The sequence below is a fragment of the Opisthorchis viverrini genome, assembly GCF_000715545.1.
Source record: "Opisthorchis viverrini unplaced genomic scaffold opera_v5_159, whole genome shotgun sequence".
Taxonomy (NCBI): Eukaryota; Metazoa; Platyhelminthes; class Trematoda; order Opisthorchiida; family Opisthorchiidae; genus Opisthorchis; species Opisthorchis viverrini.
Window position 1 is genome coordinate 1044580 of NW_008751816.1, and position 23833 is coordinate 1068412.

General features: G+C 42.2%; 1 protein-coding gene across 1 annotated transcript; it reads left to right on the forward strand.

Moving 5' to 3' along the window:
* Positions 1-12237: 12237 nt before the first annotated feature.
* On the forward strand, positions 12238-22845 carry T265_07151 (hypothetical protein; the record flags this gene model as incomplete). Its single annotated transcript, XM_009172595.1, has 3 exons — positions 12238-12272; positions 18563-18791; positions 22537-22845. 3 exons carry the CDS (start codon positions 12238-12240, stop codon positions 22843-22845), a joined length of 573 nt encoding a protein of 190 aa, XP_009170859.1.
* Positions 22846-23833: the final 988 nt, after the last annotated feature.

Consider the following 23833-nt stretch of genomic DNA (forward strand, 5'->3'; position numbering starts at 1 on the left):
GTTCTGAGATGCAGAACCACGCTCGGGTCTTGTATGCGTGTTTCGGAGACACAGCATACATCGATTTTAAGGGAGTACAAGGTTTCAGCAAGCATTGCCTGTTTGCCAATTTGACATAGAGTACGGACGTTAAAAGTTCCTATATAGAAAGGATCTCGTGGATTTAGAAAGATGTTATTTTGTTTAAGGTTTGTAGACAGCGTGGAGCATAAGGCCCTTCGGTCAGATGACTGACAGTCAAACCAGTCAGTCAAATGCCTCTAGCAAGGCAGCAAATATGGACATGCTGGTCGCCTGGGGGAAACACCTTACTGCCTTCAAACTCCTCAGAGGACAGTGTCAGATGACTGACAGTCAAATGGCCCAGTCAAATGCCTCTAGCAAGGCAGCAAATATGGACATGCTGGTCGCCTGGGGGAAACACCTTACTGCCTTCAAACTCCTCTCGCAGAGGACAGTACAACTTCACCCCTAGATCATTTTGTAGAACGATGGCACCTTGTGGTGCACGTTGGGGAACGAAGCCAGTGTAGCTCGCGGGATCAAGCCCAAACACCATGTCAAGGTCGGGAAATATACTGCCAACAAATAATAACCGATAATTACTTGTCGTTTCCTCTTGGTTACAGGCAATAAGCAGAACATCCGGAAATTTTGGTGCACGTCGGTGGATTTCTCGCTCGGCAGTATTTCTCCTACACAGATCTCGTCAGGCTAGGTTAACAGATTAGTCAAATTTTAAGGTAAACGGGGAACCAAACGGTGGAATGTTGTCAGCTAACCAATTAGATAAGGGCTGAATATTATTATTATTTATTATTATTATTTGATTTGAATTGGAGTCTTGTTTTTTCGATTCAACGCACTTCGGTTAATAAGTGATTTGAATATCACTTGCAAGATTTTTTAGTTTGTGCGTGGTAGTACGTTTCACGACAAGTAGGTTAGAGATTGGAACTTGCACTTCAAACCCAGATCAATGCTTTTGATGACCCCCCTTCACCGCTCATCGCCACATATTAGATTAGTTGACGTGTTACTGTTCTTCACATGTTTGCTAGTTCTGCGCCCTCTATTCTATTCACACCAAAGGCTTGGCGTTCACCGCTTTGACCAAAGAGTCCTCTGAGGTGAATTCAATCCTCGAAACCATCCCATTTCTTTCAAATCCACCCCCTTTACAATTTCCAGGCCTGCCATCTCTGGGACTGTAACCGTTATGCGGCTTTCGCATGTGCTTCTTAGTGGCTTTTCTATACCCTGCTTGTTCTGATCAAGGCTGATTTCCTGGTTGACGATATATGGACCCTCGTTTAGTCGTTCCACTTATCTTTGTACACCCAATCTCTAATTTTAGTAACCGAATGGTGCTCGCCTAATATGCTCTTCGAAACCATTTTCGGTTCACTATGGTCAGTTTGGAACGTGCCGTTCGTCGTGTGAAGTTTTAATCAAGCAATCTTTCTCTCATGTTTTCACTTCATTTGTACTTCTCTAGAATGACCGCTTGGATAAATCGTCCGGAACTCATCTGCTGCAAAAGTAGTGGGAAAGAGAACTGTTTGGTGGGTAGCATCTTGTTCTCAGCTGGCTAGGATGAAGTCCGGCATTCGTACTGCACGGTTCAGTTTAGTTCAGCCACTCTCACGTTCAATTCAGCACAGCTGTCGGCTCAAAAATTGCTTGTTTCCTAGGTTTACTGCGCTTCCCCTTCTAAATCCATCAGTCACGTGTTGATAACAATAGGACGTCTGTCCCTATCTTATCTCCGAATGTCCACCAGAATTATGGCATATGAATCCTCCAAGCGAATCTATTACTCAATGCTATTGGCGTGTGCCTCATTATGAGGAACAGACTGTCATATACCGAAGAGTTTTTAGTAGCCTTGTGAGTACTTCCCTTCATGAAACTGTCATTTACTTATTTAATTATGTACTCAGGCTTGGATTGAAATTTGTGTGGCCTCGAGATATCTTGTTAGCCCGGAATTTCACCTGTATATTGAGCAGTCTAGCTTTGTGAAACCAAAAAAGTACTCTGTTTAATTTGATACATACCCAGGGTCTACAACTAAAGAGCCCTAAGATGCTGACTGGTTAACTACGCCGTCCAATCAGGTGTCGAATGTTCTCTCCAATCAGCTGATTGAATGCACTCCCTAAATAGCTGGTGTGCTCGACTTATTGGTTTGATCTGAGACTCACATTTCAGGAAAAACGAATAGTCCTGTGTGGAAGAATCAATCTGATGATCTGGCCGCAAGAGTCACCCAAGCTTGAGCGGTAAGCTTTGATTGTGATGTGGCCTCTCATATTCGTTTGCAGAGGATCATTTTCCATGATCATTTCATGGGCAGGTCGTCAGTTCGAATTCCTCACAAATTCTGTTCAACATTACATCAGGTACGGCTAGATACTTCAAACATTGCAGGGGTTCCCAATGATAATTTCACTTACTTGGAAGTAGATTTCTCCAACGTTTTTTTGGTAGGCCAAGTTTTGGTTTACTTTGTCTAGAAAGATGCGGTTACACTAGAAATTTGCCTCACTAATGAAATTGCCCTTTTCCGATTGACGATGTGAGTAGGCAGACCCGATCGCCAGTAATTTAATCTAGATTTTTGGGATAGTTTTACTGTGGTGATCTGATCATCGTAGCCTTCGAATGGTTGGCTGCCTGCACATCTTTGTCTATATCGCGTTTCAACTGTCAGAGGTGTCACTGTCCCCGTTTTAGAAGCACTCATACACAACTGATCCCCTGTCCATGGGCGAGTTCGTGCTGCCCACGTACTATAAACACTCCCGCTTATCTATGTCGAATTCTGTCATCGTAAGAGGGCTTCCGAGCCAAATGCCGGGAGAAATCTGTGATCCAAACAAATTCAAATACTCTCCATTGTAAAGGGCAAAAGGATTGTAAAAAGTGTTTTGTTTCATTCTGTCTTTTGCAGCGTGAAACTGCAGATAATTGGGATGAAATTCTACCGCAAAACCGGATGGTTCCCAACGATCCATCGCCGTGGTGGTACCAGTTCATTTAAGTGCTTATTTGTCTGCCTAACCGCCTCGTTGAATAAATCAAATCAGCAGAACATTAAGGCCAGTCCTGGATGAGATACCAACAAACTATCAGAGTATGCATACCGGTAACCTAGTCCTCATTGAGAACAGATTTTGCACGGTTTACACGGGATTGTCAACTAATAACTCAGAAGGGAAGCAACCTGGGAAAATGTAACATAGCCACGACCATTGACACTGAGCTCTAGGCTTTTTGTATCAGGTTACTTATATAAATGCGCGTGAAATTTCCAAGCAGAACGAATGGTACGATAGCTGCGTAGCTACACCTGTGGGCATTTTTGAGAATGTTTTTAATTAGGGCCAGCTCAAGTGGTAATCGGTACGATTGTTACATATAACTTCGAAATCCTTTTCCGGGCGAGTGCTTTTCTAGAAGCAATGGATCAATGGGATGGCATATCGACAGCTTATTTTATTGGTCAGCACCGCACTTATTCACCTTCCTGGACACGTGTATAGAATTGATTTCCGTTCTATTCGCTAAGTGATGAGCTGGACAGCACAACCGTCGATTTAACAGACGTCGGTTTCCAGTAGATGATTTAATGTCCATCAAAACTTAATGGACAAATCGAAGCACTTATTTGATAACTTGACTACCTTCATTCGACCTAATCTTGGTGCAAATATTGTCAGCATATTCTGGGATCGTATCTGTGTAGTTTAGAAAAGAGTTTATGAGTGAAAAAAGTGAATACCACACAATAGCAGACCGGTAGAATTTCACTGGAAGATATGAACAGCAGATTTCCGAGGAATCCTACCAGTGGGATTTCACTCCTGCCACTTTGAAACAAAAATCGATTCTCTTCGGAAGAAATGGCAGTGTTATTCGCCGAAACATGACCACCATGCTTTGCTTTCTTAAGTTTATACTCCTCAAATGGGCCAACTCACTTCCTCTCTGATTTCATGTCCTCAATCACGGAGGATGATTCAGTGCTACACTTGAAGTTCAGAACTTTTCTTACTCTGCCGCGCAGTCACTAAGGTTCACCCCCAGCCTGATGAGCACGATATAACCAACAGTAGTAATGAAGTCCACAAGCTACCGAATGGGCCGCCACGACGTGATTCGTTTTCGGTTGTCATATGGGCCAGTTCCTTGTAACTGTCCAAAAAATCGCAGAATGTACTAGGTCGTGTTGGGTACGTGCAAGGCCCCTGCAGTCGAAAACTTCACAGTGTGAGCGATGATACATCCTCAACCCAAGGCATGTAATGAATTGTATCGGTCATTTGTTGGGTAAATAATATATGTAAACGTGTATGCTGAGCGGAGGCCAACTGCCCACTCTCAAAACAAATAATGTCATGATAGGCGTAGACTTTGGGAATGGGAAGCCATGTGCTATATAGGGGTAAAGTGACAAAAAACCTGGGGAACAGATTTTGCTTCAGACGACTTGATTGGTACAAAAAGTAGACGGGGACGACGAAGGAGTCTTTTAAAGTTAGCAACCATGCCGCCACTACAGTCTGCTACATCCGATGAAACTTCAGTAGCTTCCAGATACTTTACAATAGCAATATGAAGGATATATCCAAAGGTCATTACCAGGGCTTAAGCCCCTAAACCGGCCCGTACCACTGGTCTGTAGACCAGACTACCGAAATATGGAATAACAGTTAACAGCTTGTCATAGTAATCTGTGGCATTCCTGGAAGCGTCCTCTGAAGAATACCAGGCAAAGTAGCAATAGAGAATGCATCTGGCATGCATGAATGTGCGCGTTACCTGGTTGAAAGAGGCTAAACCGACCATTGAATCATACACCGGCAATGCAAAGGCACTGGATATTATTTGATATAGAGGTGACTATGCCTACTTTCCCTAGCTTCGCTGGTTCTTTCTAGGAAAGTTAGTTTTTTCTCATTTACCATCACCATAGAAATATTTAAAACGAAATTCACTCTTTTACTTTGCACTAATTGAAGAATACCTCTATGTGCATATGGCCTTAATTAAAAAATAGAAGACAGGAGGTTGTTGTGGATAACAAACCACAAGAATAAAAAATATTTCTGTTGATCGGATAAGGCAATACACCAATTATTTTTCCTCTGGTGGCATATTCGCCAGAAGGTAGCCATATCTCGGCACACCATCCTAACTTTCGAGCACAACGATTTCAGCTGAAAAGGACACAAGAACAAAAGTTGGTTGGTACATACTTATTAGGTGCAATTTGTGATCGAAATGCCACATCACCTGACCAAATCGATTAGTAGAGACGACTGCAATGTAGGACAAAATATTGTTTATGAAACTGGGAGCGAATGCAGGTTGAGGGATGAATATATTTCCATACAGACAGTTTGTGCCAGGCATCATGGTTTTCCAGCAGACGTGTCTCCGAAGGGAAATCCCCTCGAAGAGTTTACGACAGCTTTTCCTGGTAAATACAAACTCAAGTCCAACCGGAAGAAATAGAATTACGCCTTCCACCGTGGAACTACCTGCTAGGAGAGATAAACACATCCTCGATATGCACAGTCGTAATTCTCTTGACAAATATTGTTGCCGACACTGGTAGCCGAATTAGTTGTACGTCTATTTCAATTACAGAAAATTGAACGGCCTTATGAATAAAGGTAACATAATGGAAAGAAACAACGAAAGGTTTTCCAAAGTCTGCTCTAAAATCCATTGTCTTTTTGGCACCTAATCACCGAAAAATCCGTCGATTTGGTTTATTAGCCATAAACCGTGTCCCATAGACACATTAGTCCCAGCTGCTACAGTTTTGACCACCGGAAATTGGGGGTGTGTGGAACATACAGCCGAAACTTGGAGGTTATGACATGTTTGGCTGGTTCATGGACTGGGTAGCTACGCATTGAGGGCGATAGCTTTGACGCACGCGTGACACTGGACCGTTTGAGCCACGGGACGCATATCAACATAGATGTGAGTCAAGCGCTTTCTTTTCGTCGATTTCCAGTCCGCCACTGGTCAAGTGGATTTTACCAGTGAACAAAGCTCGCCAGAAAGCAATGTTTGAAAAACAAGTGACAAATTCGAAGAGTGTTGTGATTTTATCGCGCCATCGAGAGACCCGCGGATGTTATCAGTAGACTAGTTCAGTCGCCAGAGAACCTCACAATTGACCTATAATGGGTCCTAGTATCAGTGGTTTAGACAGTTAAATTTATTACAGACTCTGTATATGAATTTAAGTCTATTTGCACGAATGAACATCCAGGTCGTTTTGCCTACTCAGAATATACTCATCAGAAAAGGGTTAGCTGGCTGGCTTATATAGATTTTATTAGTCTCCACTTGCAAAATTTCATTTTCCTCCAAGTATCTTCTCACTGATAGCGTCTGCTTTAAAGCGCATTCAACAAAAACTCAATGCAAAAGCACTCGTTTTCTCCAGATGAACGGTAAGTGGTTAGGCTCTCGTTTGATACAGAACAGCGAATGCATCTAAACGTTTACCAATTAGGACTCATCCCAACGAGCCCACCAGTGAAACCGAATATACTAAAGATAAATCATGCCCATAGGTCACCCTGGTAAACAATATATATATATATAGACGCCAACTCAGCACACCACGGAAGGACCGTTACCCAACTACGCGCTGTGTTGATGAAGCGCTTGTGATAAATTTACCAAGCTCAGCGAACAACCCAACCATCATGCACATTCCTGCGCATAGCCTTGTGTTATTGGTGCCTACGGTGCACCTGTTCTTCTGCAATGCGTAGCTGATTCTTGGAATGGTACGATAAAACCTGAGAATGCACCTTGGTCTCATTTGAGTTGAACCGTCAAAATTCCGATTTTTCCTGGAAGGAAGAAATCATACGGTTTCAGTATACCGTTCTACACATTTCTACTTGGGATTTGTGAGGTAGCGATGTCAAAACGTGGATTCATTTAGAAGATATATAGTGGAGCATTTTAAGCTTGAACAAATAGTGACTAAATCTTGTTTTTTTCATTGCAGGAGACCGTTCATGTGCTATACGAGGAATACAATTCAATATAAAAATCCAAACGAGTAGTTTTCGTACATGTTTTCCAATTATCAATGTGTTTCTTTCAATAAATGACGATTCTTGAAACAGAGGCTGAATGGATAGTGATTTGCATGCTTGGACAGGGGACAGTGGCCACATTTTCATGGAGGAACCTCAATCAGCATGACGAAAATTCACTTCTTATGGATTATACGACTTTCTCGGTTGATAAAAACGCCCCAATAGCCTCCTACTAATTTTTGCACTCCCTCAGGCTTGTCTGAACGACATATTTTGAGATTGTAATCGTAAGCACTTTTCCTTGGAACGATACAGGATGGTAATTACTCGTTTATAAAATTTGATGTGGGTGTGGTCAACCTCAGCAGTCCCGCTCATAGAATAGTTTTCTGAAACTGCATTTATCTACACCTGTAATCTAGTATCAACCTTTGTATTCGAAGATCTTTTGTCTGAGTACGGTAACCCAATCTAGTTTTCCGTGCTTGGCTACCTAGATGGGTGGAATTGAGACGTAGCTTTGACATAGACGAGCCGAACACAACCCGATTTGGATGCTGTGACATATGGGTCATCCGCTTAGCCTAGCTAGCATTTAAATTTGTAAACAGCTGTATGATTGATATCGGCTCCAGGAAGGGTGAAAACAGGAGTGAGCTGTCGAGGGTTTTCAGTAACATTAGGCCAAGAAGCCAGATATGCCAGCCGCCAGCAACTGGACCAAATGTGGAGGTTAGGTAACGGATCGACGTTGCCATTTCGGATGCACTGAGAGAATAGAACAAATTCGGATCGATGGTATGAGTAAGCTTTCCGATAGTTGGTCGCGGAATACAAAACGATAAAACAGCACCTAAGACCAGACTAGGAGGAGAAGGTTGACGGGAACTCGGAGACCGCGTCCACCTGCGAAGCTGCAGGAAGGGCAAAACAGATTGTGGGCTTTTGAAGAGCTTTGAGCAACCTTACGTCTAGTGAGTAACTTCTTTCGTCTTGAGGGATGACTTCGTTTATTATATCCATCACATATCACGCAAAGTATCTTTTCATGCACGTTTACTTCTTACCATGAGAGGGCACAACACCCACAGGATAATGTAGCTTGTTTTTTTTTCAGAATGGATCACGTTTGACAAGAACACAGATTCTATACTTCAAACGTCAAGATCGTTGTCCTAATTAGCTGCAAGGTATGCCATGTGTGGGCAGTGCGTGAGAACAATCGTGCAAGTTGTGCATTCCGTGGCGGTTCGTCGTAGCTATTTGTCAGTTGTGCAAGAAAAACAAAAACTCCACATAACTGTGTCGTCTAGAAATTTAGTTTTTCACAAACAGCCCAAGGCGAGGGTAACTGTTGCACGGGTTTTTTTCCTAAAAATACATAACACAAACCAGTATTTCTCGTGTGGCAGTTGAACAAGTGTAATCTACTAGTAATTCGGCTTTTACCATCAAACACTCAATATGCTACCCTAGAGAATTGTACAACTCGAACCCTCCTTAATCTACACAAAACACGGGAGGAATAAGCAACTGACACATGTTTTCAAAGTCCAGGAGTCCACAAAAAGGCGGTTCCCAAGTTTCGAAGCCTTGGGACATTCAGACCCTCGCAACCGGTATGCCAGGGACCGCTTGAATCAATCTGGTCGATGTAAACACGAAATAAGACAAAAATCTGAAATGGAAGTGGGATGTGTGGAGGCATCGGTATGTCCACACTGTCAAGTCAACCAAAAGGCTCGATGAGCCGAAAGCAAAACCACAAATAAAGGTCACTCTCCAGCGAACACAACGTCGTTAAACACCGTCCTACCGACGCGCTGCTAAACAATGACACTACATCAATTTATTGTGCAGTGACGATGTCACCTGGAATGGCGGAGGGAACACCAGTCGCGTGTGCCACAAATAATCCCCTCAGCAGGTTTCACAACGATCTCTCGCTCCACGGCTCTCATTTAATACATAAGTCGATCGCGACGGCTACAGAGTTGAAATCAGATTGCTTGTACTCAATGGACAGGAATCTTTTAATTTTCTGCCTATTTTCTCTTGGGATCTTTGAAACAAACATAGCAACTTTTCTCAAAATCTTCAATTCCAAAAGAAGAATGGGATGCTCCCTAAGATCTACAGTATCTGACCATTTTTTCTTGGTTTGCAACTTCATGCCAGAACCGTATCAGATTTAGGCCATTAAGATGGAAGCCGGTGAGGAAAGTTGTGAAAAGCAGAACCGACAACCCTTTCCCCAGTGATTTTATTTAGGAAGCGGCTGGGAAACTGGAGGTCGATTGAATTCATCTTCGTTAGTTGTATGTGATAGTTGGTGGCAGTACATAGCCAAAAAGCTGAGAATAAGTGGAACTCAAACAGAGTTGCTGGGTTTTTAAAGCAACCATCAAGATGTCTATATGAGACCGGGCCGCAATAGATAAATTTGAAGTGGATAGCTCTCGTTTCTATGCGGTGTATAATCTAGGGACGAAAGCCGTTAGTAGCCGTTGGAAGGGTATACGAGATTGAATTAGAGAAACCACGGGTCAGACAATTTGAAGCAGCATACGGGGGACGCGGCGTGGTTAGCAGGAATACGCTTCTCAGATAAGGCCACTAAATAGTAAATTGGTTTTAGTAACAGAAACTAAGAGAGAAGATTGCTGAGTTGAAAGAAATCAGTGACGTTTTAAGTTTGTTGACTTGGGAGAAAGATTGGTTTTAAACGAGACTGGAAAATGGAGTTAAGGTGGCTAGCTGCGGCAAATAGAATAATTGGGTGGAAAGTAATGGTTGCACAGTTTAAGCTACAAGGAATTCCGTTCCGGACTCCAGAAGGAAAAGGTTCACAGATCGATTGGTTTCTCGGGACATTTAGCTTCCACAAAGGTTTTTCAGTTAAGCGTTGTTCGAGAATGGAGATGACGGTGTTTACTCTGACGTTATTTCAATTTGTAAGCTACATTACGATACTACAGCACACTTGGGGTCAATAGGGACTTATGTTTGCGAGTTTGTTGACTATTTTTGAGGTGCCTTTGGCCAGATGCTGGCGAGGAATTACCACACAATAACAGAAACTGGTTCGGATCTGAGTTTTTCCTTTACATGGAGCTCAGGCTTCTTTGGTCTCACTGAAGCGCACATGGTTCGCACTTCTACCACAGCTTCATTACCTCCGGCAACCAACCAATTAAAACAGATTTCTGCCGTCAAGTAGCCCAGACAAATGACTGTTCATGTGTGTGTTACTTATAGCGACTGCCCATTTTATGAACGCTTACATTAGTGTTTTATCACTACTGCTGGCTTTCCTTCCCATCTGACCTTTTGGGGCCCCAATTTAGCTACTTACCGTCCTCTAGTAGTACGCCAAAGCTGTCCGGGACATGACCGCTAATGCGCCATGAGTATTGTTGCGGTATTAACATCATGACGAATATCGGGTCATTTTTGGCAGAATGCTGCATTCTTATATACATATTAGGGCTACTCCCATCAAAAGGGACTTACGAAGGATGATCCGCCAATGAAGTCTGCAACACCAGGAGCCATTTGTATTCAGTCCAGGGAGGTTATGTCTCTACCGAATGATGTCCGTGCGAGAGATATTGTCCCCATGTGAGAAGACCAACTGAATGAATAATAAGACTAATGTATCCGGGTTCCAAACACCTACTAATGTATTCTTTCTTTCGGATGATTTATCTTCACGCACAGAGACTTTTTTCTGGCAATGAACTTCGCATCTTATTAGCTTGAAACATTAGTGTGGCGGCTGAACCAATCCTAGAAAGAAAATTTATCCACATTTACTGTGGTTTACATAGTCAGGATGTCGAAATAGAAGACAATGTAATACTATGATCATAAAGTGTGTACTAAATCGTCTAAAGGTATCGGTGCTGTGGGTAAAGAAACCAATCGTGACCAATTGACATAAAGGGCTTGGTCAGTGAGACTTCTGCTTGTTTTCAGAAGAACTGTTTCGGACAACCGTTTTGCGTGCAACATTAATTGGGTGGTTGGATGTTTGGTTGTGAGCGTTTTTGGCTAAACAAACTTGTGCTATGTATGTGGTCAGTTCAGTCATAATTCTTTGTTTACCAAAGGTCCATTTCACTTAATGGAAGTCTAAACAATTATCTGAACATCATGGCTTTCGTAGTATCAAATATGTTCAAAGTATAGACAGAAGCCCCTTATTTTATAAAGCATTTGATTACATCTGGTGATTCAACTCCAACACAAAATGTAGTCTCATTGACAGCTACTCTTACCATTACTGTTATTAATATTAATTATCATTAGTTGCTGATCATACCATGATGTCAAAACATCTTGGTGCTATGCGGAAGTCATTTACGAAATTCACGAAAGGTTGTGCAAATTCAGCAACCATCCCTTAGTTTCCTCAGTGGTCCGACAGACTGAAAGTCGAAACACAATGAGCCTGGCGCAGCCTGGACATTCACACACCAGGACAAGCAGTGGAGTGGAAGTCTGCAGCACCGGTCTTATAGATCGACATCAACCTGATTGTTCTGAGTGATGGTGAGGATGTCCGATTCTTTTTTGCTGAGTCACCACAAGTCGAACAGACATATGCAAACAGTTGAGCCACTACACTAAGCTGCCAGCTGACATACGTTTTCGGATTGCCTGTGACACTGATCAACACCGGTGCTAACCCTTACAAGGTTTGGCAAAAACATTCACGATTTGTGCCGATCCATGTGTGTGGCAATCTCAGTGCCCCTGATTCAACATAACGGGGACCCTTGAGGCTGCTACTCATGATAGTACGTTGATGAGTATTGAGCCGAGAATGATTGACTTTATTTTGTCTTCCATTTCAGAAGATATACGTTCAAATTAGCACCAACACTTGCATTGTTCAATTCAGTTTGTACTTTCTCTCCTGGTTGTCGGTTAAAAAATAGAAAGGTTCCGCTTGAAGAGTTACACTTGCGAGAATATGTCCCATGTCTTGCGGTATGACAGGCCACCTAAGTGTATTTTGACACTGCCGCAAATCAGCTGAGTGAAACTGCTTTGGCGTAATTCGATTGGTTTGATCATCCGCGAATCACCTAACCTCCGAGTAACTTAAAAATGCACTAGCTGCAGTGGACCAACCATACCCTGGACAAAGATGTTTTGGCCACAGCAGTCATCAGAAAAGCAAATGTGAGTCCTGATAACCTCAAACCATCAGTTTTTAGTAGACCAAGTACCATGATAATATGGTGGACGAATCAAGCGATCGAGTTCTTTTCAAGATCCTTTCAGTGCTGCACAAGGTATGTGTACATTGATTTGCCGGTTTCAATTTTTATTGTCAGCTAGATGGTTGATTGGGTCATATGGCAACTAAGTTTTCAAGAATTTATGTCATCGCAGCAGATTGTTTCTCATAATTTCCGACAGAGGTCTATATCGTCCACAACCTTTATAGATGTCTTCTGTGTATGAAGATAACGCGCGTGAATACGCTTCGTAACCTAACTCATATACTGAGAATTACTTGTTAAAAATTCGATGCGTTCAGAAATTTCTAATGGTTCCAATGGTCCTGTAGTCACTCAACGAAAAGTTCATATCCTAGCTATTCCGAAACGCCTCAAAGAGAATAGTATCTTCCTGTTTTTGCATAGATGGCGGGTTATCGAAAATTTCCGTTATTTTAAGGGTGATTTTGAGGTTTTGTCACGTCTATTCAAACTGGATATTTACACCGGTACAAGTGACACACTGATTGGTCCCACAACAATGATCATATCTGCTTTCAACTGTACCTTGGCTTAGGCGGGCAAATAACATACTTCGACTTATTCTCTGAAAAATAGTCTTTCGGAACACCATGAGGATTGAAATCCTGGGCAATTTCGATCAAGTATGCACCCATTCGTCTATACAAAGTTTGATTTCTTACTAATTCAGAAGAAGAATCTTTAGGATCATCTTAAAATTCGTTGCCGTGTGACATGCCACATAATTTTTGTGTGTGATACCAATGCCTCCAACGTGGATTTCGCTGTTTTCTTCCATTCCAAAGAGGTTGAATAGCGTGCCGAAGTGCTATGCTCCTTATTACAGAACGGTTCTCAATTCCTGCATTACTGAGATACTCGAGAGCCCAATAACGATAATTGTTCACTAACTGTCAATTTAAAAGCGAGTGTGAGAAGAGCATAAGCCTGAAGATTAATTTGTTTACTTGGTTTTGGAACGTCATTTGGTCGTCCAATTTGAGAAGGGATCAAATTGCATAGTTCTGGCTTGGTCATCGTATGTGGATTGCATACTCTACATTTGTTCACTTAATTCTTTCTCCCCATCATCAAATGCTTTCCCAGGGTTTCCTTGGAGACCTTCATATTCTAGTTTAAATCATCGTTTGGTTTGTCGTTGTTTAACCACAGGAAGGTGTCGACTTATCGCACGATTGGCGCTTTTCTACACGATCGGGGAAAACTGGAGGACTAGCGAGCAAGAATTCGTCGACAGACTACTAACTGTAATATTTTGTTTGATCCAATATATGCTGAATAATAATCGGAGTATTACTTAAAAATTCGTTTTTCGACTACTTTCCTGGATAGCTGCCTGAATTTACAATCCATTTTCTGTACTCGACTACACTTTCACGCGCATACGCTAAGAAAACGAAACCTAATGCTTTGCTCGTCTAGGGTGTTAACATCTGCGATTTCGGTGTGGATGGCACTGGAAATGAAGTCTGACGCAGTCTGGTACAACTCTCCGTAGTCCGCAACCACTCACCCCCTTCCATATATTGCTAAACTTCATTGCCTCCCGGAATCCATTCGTTAGTAGAAAAACTAAGAAAACAGGTTACTAATGTGGGTACAGGTTTCCTCATCAAACTGGTCATTTTCGTTACTAACCTTCAATCATCAGTCATGGTGATATCTCCAGGGGGTGGCTGTTGCATGGCTTCATGTAATTTTTGTTCACCTAGGCCCAATCCAACAAATCACTAGTCGTTTGTATGAATATACCTGTTGGCTTGTTGGGTGAACTGCGTTCAGCTTCGTAGCTTTGAGACTTGACCTATACACCCCCCTACGCCATGAATTCAGTTCTCTTATTCTCACACTTTACTCCCATTATCTTGTTAGTCTTTTGTAGGTAACCAAAGTATAGGTAACCAGAATATAAAGTATAAACTACATTAAAAACAAGTCGGTATTTATCGCTTTTTATTAGAACCTCTCCACAGGTGGATTAAGGACAACAACTGGTTTGAGTGAACCTGTGCTTTTGGATATCTTGCCGTTAGGCTGTCACATATGCATAAGTAGGTACATGAGTTGTAGCCCAAGATGGTAATCCACGGGTCCACTACTGGACTTCAAAAGAAACCAAGAAACAGCGTGAATATCCGCCTAGCATTTCTAATCGACTGGTATCACTCTGAGCGAAACGTGCGAGAAAGTTTAAACGACTAATTTTGCCGCCATATTGATTCGGTCAACCGCAGTGTCATCACTCTCTAAATGCACCACAGTATGAACCGTGTATAACCTAAACATGGGGACCGATTCGCGCTGTAGTTAACAAAAATGACATCTGCATCATTCACTGAAGGTAGCATAATCAATATAAGAAAAAGGGATGGGGCTTGAAGCACAATTTTTCCATCTGTTGAAAGACTGACATGATTCGGATCGATCAGATTCTGCCACATAAGAAACTGAACAAGCGACCATTCGAGATTTGTTTGCAGATTTGTATGCAAGATCAAGCCGGAACAGTTGGGATTTTTCTCAGCAGCCGGCTGTATTTGCGCCATATCACTTGGTTGTTCCCGCCCACTCTGCATAGTTTCCTAACGGAGCGTTTGACCGGAACGTTTTCAGTACTTCCAGGCATTTTAATCCGTGAACTTCTTGCACTCCTAGGCTTGTTTTCGGCCAAAAGAGCGCTTCCACCCGCTGCACATGCAGGCTTTGAGAATACTAGCTATTCTCCGTTTTAAGTGTTGCTATTTTAACATAAAACACGTTTTACAGACGTCGAATAATTTCGACAGGCAAGAGATTTAGCATTCGAGACTTCTCCTCACCGAATCCTTGTAAATTCCTGTTTGAGATCCGCTATGGTAAGTTGTTGAGGAAAATGTGGTTTTGTGAGACCGCAGTCTTCAAGACTGTGCCACATATAAGATTTATGTGTCGTTCTGTAGTGGTTAGTTGCTGATCTACTAGGTGATAGCAGTTGACCTTGCTCAATTTCGAAATGTCTCAACCAGGACTCACTCGCACAGTCCATAGCTAAAAACGAGTCACTCCTAAGCATGAAAGGGCCTTGTTGCACACTGAGGTGGCACCGTCACTTTGGTTGTATCAAATTATATTTGTTATTATTACGTTAATTTACATCATAGGAGAATTTTTAACCGACAATAATTATCCAAGAAGAAGGCTTATACGATTTAAGCCAGATGTATTCATCAGTATAAGTACTCTTTGATTTGCATGGCGACAATAATGCAGATGGAGCACACATCTCCGTTGCTCGGATAACCACCTTCTCGTTTTAGTTTTGTCAATCTCTCATAGAACAGATGCACAGAAGTATCAGAAAGTCTAATTTTAGGTGAACACGAGCGCCGAATTCCCAATAACCCTTGAGAGGACTATGAATATCATAGTTTAGTTTCCCGCAAACTCCTCTTCATTGAGAACTGCCAACAGTGAATATCCTATGAATCTCTGGGATGAATCGAGCTCACAAACTAACTGAAGGCTATTGAAGGCCGATGAGCAGTTTGAATGAATTGAAATCACAGAGAATAAAATTCCACCAAGCTTTCAAACATACAGGTCAAGTCAGGATGTGGTCCTGTCTTTTCCCCTGCTGGATGGATTATCGTATATAGATCAAGGTGAATTGAGATTTTTTGTCAGCAGATGAAGCATACGCTTGAAAAATGTATGATCTCCATCAAGAAATGAGGCGTCTGTAATCGTAGATTGGTTGTTAAACCATACATGGCAGGGAGTGCAAGGAAGTAACCAACAGGTCAAATATTTTACCCTCCAGTGGGCAAACGTCATGATGGACGGGTAGGATAGCAGTGGGTGGGACGGTAAAAAAGAATAGGCTAGTCCTGGAGAGCCATTGACGTTGTCGTACCGCTAAATGGCCAGGAAGAAGCAACGCAACTATTGCGTAGCTTATTCGTATTTCCAGTATTTCTAGGTAGCATGAGTTCACTTTTCACTACGGTGGGAGATTTATGAAGAAAAAATCGACTAGGAGTAAACATACTTTTAACGTGAGTAAAAGCCAATTATCTAGATACATGAGTAGCACGTGATTTGAAATGAGTAAGCCAAAAATTAGTGATAAATCTCAATTTAAGACTAGAAATGGTAATGGATCAGTGATAACAAACGGATAGGCTAAAGTTCAATGTAATTCACGTTCACTTTTGTCAGGGTACAAGCATTTCGGTGAGTCCATACCAAAAGTGGGCACAAATTGAGAGAATTAAAGTGTGCGTAAGAGTGGCATGTCCCTTTCTAAGGCACTTTGCGGCTTTCCGTCATCAGTACCCAATAGCGATTGACGCAATCAATATACGCCTTCTTGGCACGATAGAGGTCAGAGCCTTGAGTAATGAATTTAATAATTTTCAAGCGATTAAACACATTTATTTCAAAGAATATGAGGGTAGTTGATATTCCGGCTATTTTCCATCTGTATGGGGAGGTTTTAGTGTATATTCACATGAGATATAGTCCTGACAATCCCAGCTTTTCTCTTTCTAGACGCGTTTCGGAAACTCAGAAGCACTGGCATTCCACAGAACAGAAGTATCAGCGGTACTTAGTCCTCTATAGATTTCGTACCACTCAGGTGGCACATGTACGGTAGAGCCGCCTGGAAAAGGTACAAACTGTAACTGTATTTTGTGGCATTTTCATCCCGAAGAATGTGACAAAAACTGATCGGACAGGTGCACCGCATGAAAACACCAGAAAGCGCTTTCAAGGAGGATTCCTTGTACAGAACGCACAATAGTCGAACTTTTCACCTGTTGGTTAACATAAACATTGATTAAATCATCTCATGGGTCAGACGGATTGTAACTTCGGCCTAGTTACTTCTGTTTTTTTCCGACAAGCCTATTCATCAACCGACCAAAAATCATCCTGTTTTACCTACGGAGGTTGAAACCATGGTTACAATCTGAACCATGATTTTATCGTGGGTCTTACTGTCTGGTTGAATTGGGTGTGTGCTTTAGTTCTGAACACAAGTCACTGCAGCAGAGTAAAACTTGCTCCGTGTTGCAGATTCCGTTGTGAAAGTAAAAGCTTTTGCGTGGGACTTTGTATCTGAAAACCACATTCTTGCTTCACATAGTTTTGTAGAACCTCATTTGTTTTTTGTTTAGCAGCTGTCACGCATTGTCGAAACACATCCCTTATTACACTGACCATTACTTTTCACAGACCAAAGCTACTAGCCGTTTATTTCATGAGTGAAAGACAAACTGATCACCATTGACAGTTTTTCGGTATGCGAATTAACATTAAGGAAAAAGTTTCTGGCATTTTCAACTGAAGGCGGAACTATCACTTTTCAAATCTACCGGGTCAGTCGTTTGTTGGATCATGAGTTTCTGGCACTGGCGGAAGTTCGATTGTTTTTACCCACAAAATAATTGGGGGAAATTTATTTTGGGGAGTATTAATGTGTAGTGGAAACGCCGATTTTCGTCTCCTGTATCTAACTCTATCAGCAGCTACTGTGTAGGCTCATTCGTCTGCTTGTGGCTAGCATCATTTGTTGGTTTTACGACAAGACATTTGTGGATATGGCTTAGTTTTTCTGAGTGGTGGTTGGAGGTAACCTCATCTGAGTACACTTGCGTCACCACATTTGGTCAAAATTTCCTCATTTTACAGATAAGAAGAGTGTCTTCCATGTTCTCAGGCTGGGTCGTCTTGAAACGTTACGGACAGTAATTTTTTTATTTCGGTGTCGAACTGTAGGTTACCGTGCATGGATGTCAGTTTTTTTTCAAATGCTCCATTAATCTGGATGAAACAGGGATCCTAGCTTGTCCTTAAATTAATCAACAGTAAGCGAACGCAGAGACACTCTTGAGTGCTAATTTACGACAAATAAGGCGTTGTAGGCAGCAAAAGTGACAACTGAATAGGCGTGATCCAGATGTCCAAACTATTGGTTGCGCAATTTCATCTTATGGTGCTTTGATTTCTGTCCAAGTGAAACCTTCATTGCCGACCCTGATTTACTCTGTGATCACTGCATCACCGCATCAGACAAAGTCGCCATGCACCGGCTTTTGCCAACACCCCGCCGATAGGTTCCTTCTGACTTGGCTGTTGTAATTCGTGGTTAAGGGAAATCCCTTAACCCGATTTGTCTATCGAAATCGATTAGTACGATCAACGGGGTCTAGCTGATACTTTCAGGTCAGCCTGTCGGCGACAGGTGTTTTTGAAGTTGAAAGGAGTCCTCCTTATTCGGGAAAGTATGAAAGATATTGCAGGTGTCAACGAACTGAAATTGCATGGAAGCCTGACATTTTCAGTGAACATGGAAATGAGGTATGCGGTGTTGCAAAGGAGAAAAATTATCATAATAAACGAGGGATTAAGACGAATCTCCAGTTACAACCAAATCAGTCTGTGGATAAGTGCAGTTCGCGAATTTGGAATTTTTGGGCTTCAGCAGATCATCAGCTTGAGAGAAACCCGGGAACAGCACTAAATGGATAGGCCCCAAGAACGGCAAAACGGATCGTTGGTTTTTGAAGTATATCCGATAAATTTATGAGTATTGAGTTGCGTAAAAAAATAAGTTAGTTATGTGCTGTTGCAATTGAGGAGTTGGAGTGTCAGCTACTTGTTCGTTGTTCATGGTAATACAATTTTGACCAAACTGGTCAAAAATATGACACAACAAAATAGATAATTTTACAGGTAGTTGGTTCAATTAGTACAGAAGAAACGCGACATCTAATCGACTAAATGTCAGATTGAGGCGTTTCTTATATTCATGATTGTATGATAAGAGAACTGCTTTCAGGCTCTCAAAATATTAGGGATGTTCATCTCCTTTGAAATATTTTTTACTTGAGACGGTCCTCTGAATCCTGATTTCGCTTAGTCTGGCAATCACAACATACCTGGAAAATTTGATGACGCACTGAGGAATTGCAAAAGACTACAAATATGGTTCAAACCACTGGAGGAAATGGGAATTCTCCCATGTGTTCACAAACCATGTCCAAAATTCTGCAATATTTTGGGCTTTTTCACTGGTCCTTTTAAGACAGGACTCATCATTATGGTTTGCAACTTTGCCAATGGTGTTCACTGAACAGTCAGATATTTTCGCGGAGCAACAAGTGTCTCGTTATCAAATCAGTATGGACGGAAGCACTCCTTAGTTTAATTTTCCCTCTTTCAAATTGCGGTTTATAATAAAAGCAGAACAAATAGTGCATCGTTAGAAACCAGCTTATCATCGTCTGGTATCATCAACTATTGATAACTTCCCTTTTTCCGCTGAGAAGTTCAGAAAACCCTTCCGACAAAGGGTAAGACTCGTCAACTTAGCTGAATGCACGCTGCCTTCCAAAGTTCATACTAAGTCGGCGCGAAACGGTTGCTGAAAACAAATTTGACATTTTTTGTGGAAAGTGTTTTTTTGCTAACTTTTTCTGACAGCTTACACAAAATTGATCTCAATTCCAAAAAGCACCGCGTTGGCGAAATCCTGATAATGTAGTCGTCCGACGGATGCACAGAGTAGGCTTTTTCGGTGAAAAATAGTCACGATAAGCTAAGCTTGCGGTGGCAAATGTTGGGGTGTTTACCTAAATAGTCCTCAAAACATAGGTGCATTATCGTGGTTTTGGGGTCACTGCGAACCAAGGACGTGCAAAGTATCTCGTGAGGCGCGCACTGTTGACGATTCACAGCGAGAGTTAGACAACAGTATAGCGCTTCCCGGCTTTTCCGGTTAGATTTGCTTTTCTTACATGGTGAGAACTCCACAGAGAATCCTAGTCTTAGGTCAATATTCCGAAAGCGTTTTGGAAAGTTTTGATAACTCATTGCAAAAACGTCAGGTGTAATTTAGGCATATACTACGGGGATAGATCATTTGATATTGTGAGAGGATTTGTTCAAGGGTAGGTTGAATTTGTGTCCCATAATAACAAAGAACATAAAATTGTAACCGGACTCTTTGCAATAGTAAATCCATAATCGGTAGCCAAGCAAGTACTTCCTGCTCGGCTGCTTTACGTGCCGACTGGTTGAAATTCAAGGATTTGTGGGCCCCCAGCATACTCGACAGTCCATCTGCTAGATATTGCCACCTAGTTCCACGACACACAAACTGCTCCTTGTATCGTTTCTAGTTCTTAACGTGTACTGACAACATGCAACTACTAGAGTGATTTTTCCGCAATGGTTGTATTCAATCGCACCGGCTACACCCTTAGTTGGTTAGTTCAGACCATAGACGCTGCGTGTCAAATTAGAAGACCACTGTCCTCATTAGTGGGCTAGGAGGAACGTGCAAGGTATGCAACGTATCGAAAGAAAGTTTGAGCAAGGTGTGCAGTCCGTGAAAGTTCGTTATATCTACGTGTCAGTGGTGAAACTAAACCAAGCTATCCGTGTACGTGTGGTCTGGTTGGCGCATAGGAATATGAACAGAGAGTAACGGTTCGAGGACACTGGTCTCACAAACACCGATCAGTAGGAATTCCGCTATGATAAACGTTACGGTTTAATGCGAGGGTTACGGTGAATTACGGATGCAATAATCTGAAATTTCAAACACTCCAATTTTCCAAACTACGGAGTGAGCTATCTCACTTACTTTTTCTTCTTCGGAAATCCATTAGAGTTTGTTACCTAGTTGATACGGGTACACACAAGGGGGCCAAAATGTGGTAGACCATCCTTCGTAAAACAGTGGGCTTCAGAATTGTTCGTCAGAAAGTTTGTTCTACGGTTTTGTACCAAAACACATACTCCTAATTTGAGCCAACGTGTGAAAGCTGTCTCTGCTGATCCACACAATATCGGTTTCATTTTGAGATATTTCTAATCCAGTGCATTCACGAGGCCCAGAGCTGTACAGTGCATTTGATACGGATTAAAGTTAATGTCCTTCATGGATTAGGCCCTCAAACAGCCTAAAGGGGTAAAAATACGCACACTGTTTGCTAACCTTAAAGTACCTGTAAAGTAACCGAGACAAACGATCTTTTTATCTAGGGGTTCATTTACAACAGGATACTATTCGCTTCAAACCCATACTTCTTCGAGACAAGACCCTTCGCAGGTAAAGGTTTCCTCAGCCTTTCCAATTGGTTCCCGCTTAAAAGAGACCATTATTTATCCAAAGGTATATTTGTAACTTTACGGACTTCGGATGTGCCACAGTTCACAGTATTTTTCTAGCATGCCTCAGCAGCGGCATGTCTACTTAATTATGAAACATGTATTTCAGTCACACATTTCTTCTGTTTATGTCTAGCTCAGCTATCGTCAGCGTTCGATACGTAGTGATTGGCCATAAGTAGTCTCTTTACAAACGAAATTCACACGCGCTGCACAGAGGACGGCAGCCTGAAACCATTGTCTAAATGGTTACTTTTCCGATCTCTAGATGCGCATCAGATGAAATCCTATACGGATACAACCGGTGGTATGGCTAAACTTATCAGGATCGCGTTTCACTGCAACAAGCTTTACTAATAGGAGTATACACTTAGCTTATTCTTGAGTCTCTGAATCCCACAAGTTCGGATTTCACTATTATGCGTGAAATGTTTTATCTTCGCGAACTGCAACCACTGATGCGCAAACCGGATTAAGATAAATGCTGAATTCTGTTTGAACCTGAATGACGATACTTGGTTGAGTGACATTCAATAAATAACCTCATGCTTGAAGAGATGCTTGTGGGAAATGATGAAGAGAGCTGAGTTTGTTGATCAGAGAGCTGTAGATAAGTTGATTGCCGAAGGTTGCCATCTACGCGACACCATTGGCGCGATGTATTGTGGGGCGACGTTGGGCACTGGTGATTAACTCGTGAAAGGTCGAAACCGGTAGTCGGCTTTTTAGAGTTTGAAGACTTGACGTCCATCCCTACTGCCGACTCTAACAGTATTTTCAAGTGGCTGAAAATACCTATAAAAGGCATGACGAGGGTAGCAAACCAAGCATGTTTTCTATGATATTTTCTATTGACTATTGCATCACAAATTCATACGGTACCGGAAATTACGTACCTACACTTTAGTGAAATGAAAATCAAAGGGAGGGGGGTCGAATGAGTAGTATGTCAGTAGGTCATGGAGTCAAGTAAATAACGTCAAGTCGGACAGGCTCGTTGGGCCGGATTTTTCGCAGACCAGCTCAAGTTCAAAGTTCGTACAATTTTCTTTTGGACACGAAGTTGTGGGTCCAGCAGTTGGCTCCTAATCGTCTGTGGGGTCGATGTTAGTCTGGATCGTACCAGTCGTGATCAGTTCAAAAGTGCCTGGTGTATGGTATCGAAGGCTTGTTCTTTGTCTGTTATTTCGGCGGAATATGATGCAATTTCACTTGGACTTGGTTTATTTCGTCTACCACTCAGAGACACATTCTGTCTGAAAACTACTTTGTCGTACGACCGATTTATGATGCTCGGCACTAGCATACACATGAGTGTACACACAAGCTGATGGTAGAACGTGGCACTGTGTCTTTCAAACAAAACCAGATAGTAGGGCTGGAATTGAGGCTCGTGTACAGATTAGCAGCGATGTATGTTGTATCAACAGAGTTTCCAAGCCTGTCGGTAACCAATTCAGCAACCGTGTCACCTTTGAATGGGAGTCCCATGTAGACGGACCTTCTGGCAAATAAACATTGTTTGGGTTGGGGCCTTACAGATTGCATGGTCTTGAGCAAGAACCGTTCAGGATATCTCTTCTTCAGGAATGTGCGTCCCAAGAACTTTAGTTCCCCTTGTAGGCAGTCGAGGACCATATGCGTCCCAAGAACTTTAGTTCCCCTTGTAGGCAGTCGGAGGACCATATATTTATTGCTCTCACTGTCAGGTATCTAAATAGCTTACGTTTCTTTTGCAAAGAAACTAAGCTATCAAAATGAATACGCTGACTTTTCCACGTCTTTGTGCTATCTGGTCCCGTCAGTGTTCTTTTACTACTGACGCTGAGGGAACTTAACTATCTTGTTATATCTGACTCCTACCCCTGCTCTAGTGCCTAGTGCCAGAAAAAGACTCACCAATAAGCAACACAACAGTTTTAGTGCGAACAAGCAAGTGAGATAGCGTGAGTGCGAAAATACAACAATTTTAAGATATTTTGTTGTAGGGACACTGTCTGGCCTTGGTCCAGCGCTGTCTCGCTCTATCTGGCTACGATATATGGCTAGAACGCGCTGCAACTTGGGAGGGGGGCGTTTTCTGACCTTGACTAAGCGCTGACGGGCGACATTCGACTTCGATAAACGGCTGTAAGGAGCTGCATATGGGAAAGCGTTTTTCTCCTGGTAAGCATCAAGCGGAGTTGAGGCCTTAGTAGATCTTGGGCATTCAGTGATTACTTTCAAGAATCTAGTCTTCCCGACATGTCCGTTGTGTTCTGGCCCGATAGTGAATTTGCTATGTTGTTGTGGTGACAATTTCGTCGGCAAGTACGAAGA